The sequence below is a fragment of the Lithobates pipiens genome, unplaced genomic scaffold (assembly GCF_037356315.1).
Source record: "Lithobates pipiens isolate NorthernLeopardFrog02 unplaced genomic scaffold, aLitPip1_a1.2 Scaffold_24, whole genome shotgun sequence".
Classification (NCBI taxonomy): domain Eukaryota; kingdom Metazoa; phylum Chordata; class Amphibia; order Anura; family Ranidae; genus Lithobates; species Lithobates pipiens.
Genome location: NW_027507786.1, coordinates 24,657,015 through 24,667,291, shown reverse-complemented (window position 1 = coordinate 24,667,291; position 10,277 = coordinate 24,657,015). Strand labels below are relative to the sequence as shown.

Here is a 10,277-nt window from a genome sequence, read left to right as displayed (position 1 = left end):
CACCAGCACATCCCGGACCCCATCACCCAATGTACATCTTCACCAGCACACCCCGGACCCCATCACCCAACGTACATCTTCACCAGCACACCCCGGACCCCATCACCCAATGTACATCTTCACCAGCACACCCCGGACCCCATCACCCAACGTACATCTTCACCAGCACACCCCGGACCCCATCACCCAACGTACATCTTCACCAGCACACCCCGGACCCCATCACCCAATGTACATCTTCACCAGCACATCCCGGACCCCATCACCCAATGTACATCTTCACCAGCACACCCCGGACCCCATCACCCAACGTACATCTTCACCAGCACACCCCGGACCCCATCACCCAACGTACATCTTCACCAGCACACCCCGGACCCCATCACCCAACGTACATCTTCACCAGCACACCCCGGACCCCATCACCCAATGTACATCTTCACCAGCACACCCCGGACCCCATCACCCAACGTACATCTTCACCAGCACACCCCGGACCCCATCACCCAATGTACATCTTCACCAGCACACCCCGGACCCCATCACCCAATGCACATCTTCACCAGCACACCCCGGACCCCATCACCCAATGTACATCTTCACCAGCACACCCCGGACCCCATCACCCAATGTACATCTTCCCCAGCACACCCCGGACCCCATCACCCAATGTACATCTTCCCCAGCACACCCCGGACCCCATCACCCAATGTACATCTTCCCCAGCACACCCCGCACCCCATCACCCAATGTACATCTTCCCCAGCACACCCCGGACCCCATCACCCAATGTACATCTTCCCCAGCACACCCCGGACCCCATCACCCAATGTACATCTTCACCAGCACACCCCGCACCCCATCACCCAATGTACATCTTCACCAGCACATCCCGGACCCCATCACCCAACGTACATCTTCACCAGCACACCCCGGACCCCATCACCCAATGTACATCTTCACCAGCACACCCCGGACCCCATCACCCAATGTACATCTTCACCAGCACACCCCGGACCCCATCACCCAATGTACATCTTCACCAGCACACCCCGGACCCCATCACCCAACGTACATCTTCACCAGCACACCCCGGACCCCATCACCCAACGTACATCTTCACCAGCACACCCCGGACCCCATCACCCAACGTACATCTTCACCAGCACACCCCGGACCCCATCACCCAATGTACATCTTCACCAGCACATCCCGGACCCCATCACCCAATGTACATCTTCACCAGCACACCCCGGACCCCATCACCCAACGTACATCTTCACCAGCACATCCCGGACCCCATCACCCAATGTACATCTTCACCAGCACACCCCGGACCCCATCACCCAACGTACATCTTCACCAGCACACCCCGGACCCCATCACCCAACGTACATCTTCACCAGCACACCCCGGACCCCATCACCCAACGTACATCTTCACCAGCACACCCCGGACCCCATCACCCAACGTACATCTTCACCAGCACACCCCGGACCCCATCACCCAATGTACATCTTCACCAGCACATCCCGGACCCCATCACCCAATGTACATCTTCACCAGCACACCCCGGACCCCATCACCCAACGTACATCTTCACCAGCACACCCCGGACCCCATCACCCAACGTACATCTTCACCAGCACACCCCGGACCCCATCACCCAACGTACATCTTCACCAGCACACCCCGGACCCCATCACCCAATGTACATCTTCACCAGCACACCCCGGACCCCATCACCCAACGTACATCTTCACCAGCACACCCCGGACCCCATCACCCAATGTACATCTTCACCAGCACACCCCGGACCCCATCACCCAATGTACATCTTCACCAGCACACCCCGGACCCCATCACCCAATGTACATCTTCACCAGCACACCCCGGACCCCATCACCCAATGTACATCTTCACCAGCACACCCCGGACCCCATCACCCAATGTACATCTTCACCAGCACACCCCGGACCCCATCACCCAATGTACATCTTCACCAGCACACCCCGGACCCCATCACCCAATGTACATCTTCACCAGCACACCCCGGACCCCATCACCCAATGTACATCTTCACCAGCACACCCCGGACCCCATCACCCAATGTACATCTTCACCAGCACACCCCGGACCCCATCACCCAATGTACATCTTCACCAGCACACCCCGGACCCCATCACCCAACGTACATCTTCACCAGCACACCCCGGACCCCATCCCCCAATGTACATCTTCACCAGCACACCCCGGACCCCATCACCCAATGTACATCTTCACCAGCACACCCCGGACCCCATCCCCCAATGTACATCTTCACCAGCACACCCTGGACCCCATCACCCAACGTACATCTTCACCAGCACACCCCGGACCCCATCACCCAACGCACATCTTCACCAGCACACCCCGGACCCCATCCCCCAATGTACATCTTCACCAGCACACCCCGGACCCCATCACCCAATGTACATCTTCACCAGAATGCCATGGACCCACAAATGTCACCCAATGTACATCTTCACCAGCACACCCCGGACCCCATCCCCCAATGTACATCTTCACCAGCACACCCCGGACCCCATCACCCAATGTACATCTTCACCAGAATGCCATGGACCCACAAATGTCACCCAATGTACATCTTCACCAGCACACCCCGGACCCCATCACCCAATGTACATCTTCACCAGCACACCCCGGACCCCATCACCCAACGTACATCTTCACCAGCACACCCCGGACCCCATCACCCAATGTACATCTTCACCAGAATGCCATGGACCCACAAATGTCACCCAATGTACATCTTCACCAGCACACCCCGGACCCCATCACCCAATGTACATCTTCACCAGCACACCCCGGACCCCATCACCCAACGTACATCTTCACCAGCACACCCCGGACCCCATCACCCAATGTACATCTTCACCAGAATGCCATGGACCCACAAATGTCACCCAAAGCTTTTATTCAGAAAGATCGCATCACAATGGGCCAAGTGCAACATTTCGGAGCCGCGTAGGACCCCCGGGTCAGCCAGGTGATGAAGAGCTATACAAAAAGGTGGTACTTACAGTCCTGGAAGTAGACGCATTTTCTGGTCACCTCGTCCAGCACCAGATCCGGTGGACACTGCGGAATACAACCTTCCACCCTGGAGGACACAATTGTTACTACATTTCAAAGATTCGGGACCAGACAGCGGACAAGTCCATGCAAACCACAAAACCCCAACCCAGACACCCCCCCCCCCCCCTCCCAAAATGTCCTTATCAGAGTGTCAGGACTACAGAACCACCCCCCATATACCGCCATGACTGAATAATCCCCCCCTTGTGCACTATTCGGGACTACAGAGCCCCCTCCTTCTGTACACCATCAGGACTACAGAACCCCCTCCTTCTGTACACCATCAGGACTACAGAACCCCCTCCTTTTGTACACCATCAGGACTACAGAACCACCTCCTTTTGTACACCATCAGGACTACAGAACCCCCTCCTTCTGTACACCATCAGGACTACAGAACCCCCTCCTTCTGTACACCATCAGGACTACAGAACCCCCTTCCTTCTGTACACCATCAGGACTACAGAACCCCCTTCCTTCTGTACACCATCAGGACTACAGAACCCCCTTCCTTCTGTACACCATCAGGACTACAGAACCCCCTCCTTCTGTACACCATCAGGACTACAGAACCCCCTCCTTCTGTACACCATCAGGACTACAGGACCCCCTCCTTCTGTACACTATCAGGACTACAGAACCCCCTCCTTCTGTACACCATCAGGACTACAGAACCCCCCCCCCTCCCCCCACAGAGGGCACTTTATGCCTTTCTAAATATTTATTCCTTTCTGAGTCCATGGATCTCCTGTGATGAGGAGAGATGGAAGGTGTAAAGGGAGAAAAGGACCTCTGCTTGGGCAGGTTGGGACTGTTTATTAGATGAGGCCCCGGGACCTCTGCCTGGACAAGACTGTTTATTACATACTGGATGAGATGTTCCATAACCAGGAAGGCCGGGAGGAGACTCGTTCTTCTGGTAGGACATGAGGAGGATATCAGGATCTCTGCTGGTCACCGATCTGAACTTCTCCTCCTAATCCAGGCAGATCAGAGACTTATATATGGTGTGTGATCCCGCCCCCTCTCCTGAGTGCGGAGGAGGGGATGTGGGATCCCGCCCCCTCTCCTGAGTGAGGAGGAGGGGATGTGTGATCCCGCCCCCTCTCCTGAGTGAGGAGGAGGGGATGTGTGATCCCGCCCCCTCTCCTGAGTGAGGAGGAGGGGATGTGTGATCCCGCCCCCTCTCCTGAGTGAGGAGGAGGGGATGTGTGATCCCGCCCCCTCTGCTGAGTGAGGAGGAGGGGATGTGTGATCCCGCCCCCTCTGCTGAGTGCGGAGGAGGGGATGTGTGATCCCGCCCCCTCTGCTGAGTGAGGAGGAGGGGATGTGTGATCCCGCCCCCTCTGCTGAGTGAGGAGGAGGGGATGTGTGATCCCGCCCCCTCTGCTGAGTGCGGAGGAGGAGATGTGTGATCCCGCCCCCTCTGCTGAGTGCGGAGGAGGGGATGTGTGATCCCGCCCCCTCTGCTGAGTGCGGAGGAGGGGATGTGTGATCCCGCCCCCTCTGCTGAGTGCGGAGGAGGGGATGTGTGATCCCGCCCTCTCTGCTGAGTGCGGAGGAGGGGATGTGTGATCCCGCCCCCTCTGCTGAGTGCGGAGGAGGGGATGTGTGATCCCGCCCCCTCTGCTGAGTGCGGAGGAGGGGATGTGTGATCCCGCCCCCTCTGCTGAGTGCGGAGGAGGGGATGTGTGATCCCGCCCCCTCTGCTGAGTGCGGAGGAGGGGATGTGTGATCCCGCCCTCTCTGCTGAGTGCGGAGGAGGGGATGTGTGATCCCGCCCCCTCTGCTGAGTGCGGAGGAGGGGATGTGTGATCCCGCCCCCTCTGCTGAGTGAGGAGGAGGGGATGTGTGATCCCGCCCCCTCTGCTGAGTGAGGAGGAGGGGATGTGTGATCCCGCCCCCTCTGCTGAGTGCGGAGGAGGAGATGTGTGATCCCGCCCCCTCTGCTGAGTGAGGAGGAGGGGATGTGTGATCCCGCCCCCTCTGCTGAGTGCGGAGGAGGGGATGTGTGATCCCGCCCCCTCTGCTGAGTGCGGAGGAGGGGATGTGTGATCCCGCCCTCTCTGCTGAGTGCGGAGGAGGGGATGTGTGATCCCGCCCCCTCTGCTGAGTGCGGAGGAGGGGATGTGTGATCCCGCCCCCTCTGCTGAGTGCGGAGGAGGGGATGTGTGATCCCGCCCCCTCTGCTGAGTGCGGAGGAGGGGATGTGTGATCCCGCCCCCTCTGCTGAGTGCGGAGGAGGGGATGTGTGATCCCGCCCCCTCTGCTGAGTGCGGAGGAGGGGATGTGTGATCCCGCCCCCTCTGCTGAGTGCGGAGGAGGGGATGTGTGATCCCGCCCCCTCTGCTGAGTGCGGAGGAGGGGATGTGTGATCCCGCCCCCTCTGCTGAGTGCGGAGGAGGGGATGTGTGATCCCGCCCCCTCTGCTGAGTGCGGAGGAGGGGATGTGTGATCCCGCCCTCTCTGCTGAGTGCGGAGGAGGTGATGTGTGATCCCGCCCTCTCTGCTGAGTGCGGAGGGGGATGTGTGATCCCGCCCCCCTCTGCTGAGTGCGGAGGAGGGGATGTGTGATCCCGCCCCCTCTGCTGAGTGCGGAGGAGGGGATGTGTGATCCCGCCCCCTCTGCTGAGTGCGGAGGAGGGGATGTGTGATCCCGCCCCCTCTGCTGAGTGCGGAGGAGGGGATGTGTGATCCCGCCCCCTCTGCTGAGTGAGGAGGAGGTGATGTGTGATCCCGCCCTCTCTGCTGAGTGCGGAGGAGGGGATGTGTGATCCCGCCCTCTCTGCTGAGTGCGGAGGAGGGGATGTGTGATCCCGCCCCCTCTGCTGAGTGAGGAGGAGGGGATGTGTGATTCCGCCCCCTCTGCTGAGTGCGGAGGAGGGGATGTGTGATCCCGCCCCCTCTGCTGAGTGCGGAGGAGGGGATGTGTGATCCCGCCCTCTCTGCTGAGTGCGGAGGAGGGGATGTGTGATCCCGCCCTCTCTGCTGAGTGCGGAGGGGATGTGTGATCCCGCCCTCTCTGCTGAGTGCAGAGGGGATGTGTGATCCCGCCCCCTCTGCTGAGTGCGGAGGAGGGGATGTGTGATCCCGCCCCCCTCTGGTGAGAATGGAGGAGTGGATGTAGGAGGTTCTTGAGGGAAGTTACAAGACTCTCTGCAGCTTCAGATATACAGAGCCCTCCCCTCCTCCTCATACAGATCCATAACATGGATGGGGGAGGGCAATCGCTATATATGGCGGTGAGGGTCAGGCGTATCATGTCGTGACTTACCTGGGGACATTGGCACAGTGTTCCCCAGCCGGGTCCCTGCAGGTCCGGAAACACGCGCTGGAACAGGCATCATAGCGCCACTGGCAGGCCGATCGCAGCGGAACTGGAGCCTCTGAATATATGGATAAAAGAGTTTAGAAGACAATCGACGAACGATAAATATTACAATTTATACATCTAAAGCCACACCCACATTTACTCCATGGCCTGATAAATTGTATGTTCTACAGATCAATAAAGGTGATAAATACACTTCTCTCTACACCCCCCCCCCCCCCACCCCAAGATCCGATATGAAAAATTTCTTTAAATATCGTGCCTGGGGGTCCCCTTAGTCTGCCTGTAAAGTGGCGCATCTGTAGCCTGTATGGAACCTGCCGCAGCAAAACTGACATTTCTAAAGAAAAAAAACAAGTCAAATCCCATTTAAATTGACTCGCGGTTACAACTGCCGCCATCCGCCAAGAAAAAACAGCGTGGGGTCCCCCTTTCACATGTATTAAGGGCCCCATTACAGCATTTCTTATGGGCCCCTGCCATGCATCTGTTATGGGCCCTAATGGCGTCTGTTGTGGGCCCCTCAGTGCCATTAATGGGCCCCTGGCAGATTATTATTCCTGATCTCTGACACTTCAAATGGGAAGCATTTCCATCGGTCAGCAGGAAATCCTATCCGCCGTCTCCCCAACAAATACAGCGCTATTCTAAGAGCCGAAAAATGACTCCACATCAGCAGAGCAATGGAGAAGATTTCATCCCCTCCCCCACACCTCCTAATTATGGGTGGAGATGAGGATTCAACTCAATAATCCATAGAAGACGTTTCTCCATCTCCACCAATCACAGCCTGAGCTGGAGGAGGACAGAAATCCAGACAAAACGTCAGGAAGTGAGGGGGAATCCCTGTGGGGGGAGGGGCATCTGTCAGAGCTTCTCAACGTTCCACCCAAAACTTCATCTCAGAGTCACTAAACAGCAGTAGAATCTCAGCGGCGTCCCCCCAAATCTGAGAGCCCATCCCCCACAACAGGAGGGACGGAGGTCCTCACCATACATGACAAGAGGGACGGAGGTCCTCACCATACATGACAAGAGGGACGGAGGTCCTCACCATACATGACAAGAGGGACGGAGATCCTCACCATACATGACAAGAGGGACAGAGGTCCTCACCATACATGACAAGAGGGACGGAGGTCCTCACCATACATGACAAGAGGGACGGAGGTCCTCACCATACATGACAAGAGGGACGGAGATCCTCACCATACATGACAAGAGGGACAGAGGTCCTCACCATACATGACAAGAGGGACGGAGGTCCTCACCATACATGACAAGAGGGACGGAGATCCTCACCATACATGACAAGAGGGACAGAGGTCCTCACCATACATGACAAGAGGGACAGAGGTCCTCACCATACATGACAAGAGGGACAGAGGTCCTCACCATACATGACAAGAGGGACGGAGGTCCTCACCATACATGACAAGAGGGACGGAGATCCTCACCATACATGACAAGAGGGACAGAGGTCCTCACCATACATGACAAGAGGGACAGAGGTCCTCACCATACATGACAAGAGGGACAGAGGTCCTCACCATACATGACAAGAGGGACGGAGGTCCTCACCATACATGACAAGAGGGACGGAGGTCCTCACCATACATGACAAGAGGGACAGAGGTCCTCACCATACATGACAAGAGGGACGGAGGTCCTCACCATACATGACAAGAGGGACAGAGGTCCTCACCATACATGACAAGAGGGACAGAGGTCCTCACCATACATGACAAGAGGGACGGAGGTCCTCACCATACATGACAAGAGGGACGGAGATCCTCACCATACATGACAAGAGGGACAGAGGTCCTCACCATACATGACAAGAGGGACGGAGGTCCTCACCATACATGACAAGAGGGACGGAGGTCCTCACCATACATGACAAGAGGGACAGAGGTCCTCACCATACATGACAAGAGGGACGGAGGTCCTCACCATACATGACAAGAGGGACGGAGGTCCTCACCATACATGACAAGAGGGACAGAGGTCCTCACCATACATGACAAGAGGGACGGAGATCCTCACCATACATGACAAGAGGGACAGAGGTCCTCACCATACATGACAAGAGGGACGGAGGTCCTCACCATACATGACAAGAGGGACGGAGGTCCTCACCATACATGACAGGAGGGACGGAGGTCCTCACCATACATGACAAGAGGGACGGAGGTCCTCACCATACATGACAAGAGGGACGGAGGTCCTCACCATACATGACAAGAGGGACGGAGATCCTCACCATACATGACAAGAGGGACAGAGGTCCTCACCATACATGACAAGAGGGACGGAGGTCCTCACCATACATGACAAGAGGGACGGAGGTCCTCACCATACATGACAAGAGGGACAGAGGTCCTCACCATACATGACAAGAGGGACGGAGGTCCTCACCATACATGACAAGAGGGACAGAGGTCCTCACCATACATGACAAGAGGGACGGAGGTCCTCACCATACATGACAAGAGGGACGGAGGTCCTCACCATACATGACAAGAGGGACGGAGGTCCTCACCATACATGACAAGAGGGACGGAGGTCCTCACCATACATGACAAGAGGGACAGAGGTCCTCACCATACATGACAAGAGGGACAGAGGTCCTCACCATACATGACAAGAGGGACGGAGGTCCTCACCATACATGACAAGAGGGACGGAGGTCCTCACCATACATGACAAGAGGGACAGAGGTCCTCACCATACATGACAAGAGGGACAGAGGTCCTCACCATACATGACAAGAGGGACAGAGGTCCTCACCATACATGACAAGAGGGACGGAGGTCCTCACCATACATGACAAGAGGGACGGAGGTCCTCACCATACATGACAAGAGGGACGGAGGTCCTCACCATACATGACAAGAGGGACAGAGGTCCTCACCATACATGACAAGAGGGACGGAGGTCCTCACCATACATGACAGGAGGGACGGAGGTCCTCAACATACATGACAAGAGGGACGGAGGTCCTCAACATACATGACAAGAGGGACGGAGGTCCTCACCATACATGACAAGAGGGACGGAGGTCCTCACCATACATGACAAGAGGGACAGAGGTCCTCACCATACATGACAAGAGGGACGGAGATCCTCACCATACATGACAAGAGGGACAGAGGTCCTCACCATACATGACAAGAGGGACGGAGGTCCTCACCATACATGACAAGAGGGACGGAGGTCCTCACCATACATGACAAGAGGGACGGAGGTCCTCACCATACATGACAAGAGGGACGGAGGTCCTCACCATACATGACAGGAGGGACGGAGGTCCTCAACATACATGACAAGAGGGACGGAGGTCCTCAACATACATGACAAGAGGGACGGAGGTCCTCACCATACATGACAAGAGGGACGGAGGTCCTCACCATACATGACAGGAGGGACGGAGGTCCTCACCATACATGACAGGAGGGACGAAGGTCCTCACCATACATGACAAGAGGGACGGAGGTCCTCACCATACATGACAGGAGGGACGGAGGTCCTCACCATACATGACAGGAGGGACAGAGGTCCTTCACACACATGACAAGAGGGACGGAGGTCCTCACCATACATGACAGGAGGGACGGAGGTCCTCACCATACATGACAAGAGGGACGGAGGTCCTCACCATACATGACAGGAGGGACGGAGGTCCTCACCATACATGACAGGAGGGACGGAGGTCCTCACCATACATGACAGGAGGGACGGAGGTCCTCACCATACATGACAAGAGGGACGGAGGTCCTCACCATACATGACAGGAGGGACGGAGGTC

At 56.8% G+C, this 10,277-nt stretch overlaps 1 protein-coding gene across 1 annotated transcript in view; it reads right to left on the bottom strand.

The window, feature by feature from the left end:
- The window catches only part of OTOG (otogelin), a 217,270-nt gene that overhangs the window by 74,142 nt on the left and 132,851 nt on the right, over positions 1-10,277 (bottom strand). Inside the window, exons 34-35 of the mRNA XM_077453472.1 lie at positions 6,413-6,524; positions 3,084-3,163 (exon numbers count right to left, since the gene is read on the bottom strand). Coding sequence (XP_077309598.1) covers positions 3,084-3,163; positions 6,413-6,524 — 192 coding nt within the window. The remainder of the gene's footprint in view (positions 1-3,083; positions 3,164-6,412; positions 6,525-10,277) is intronic.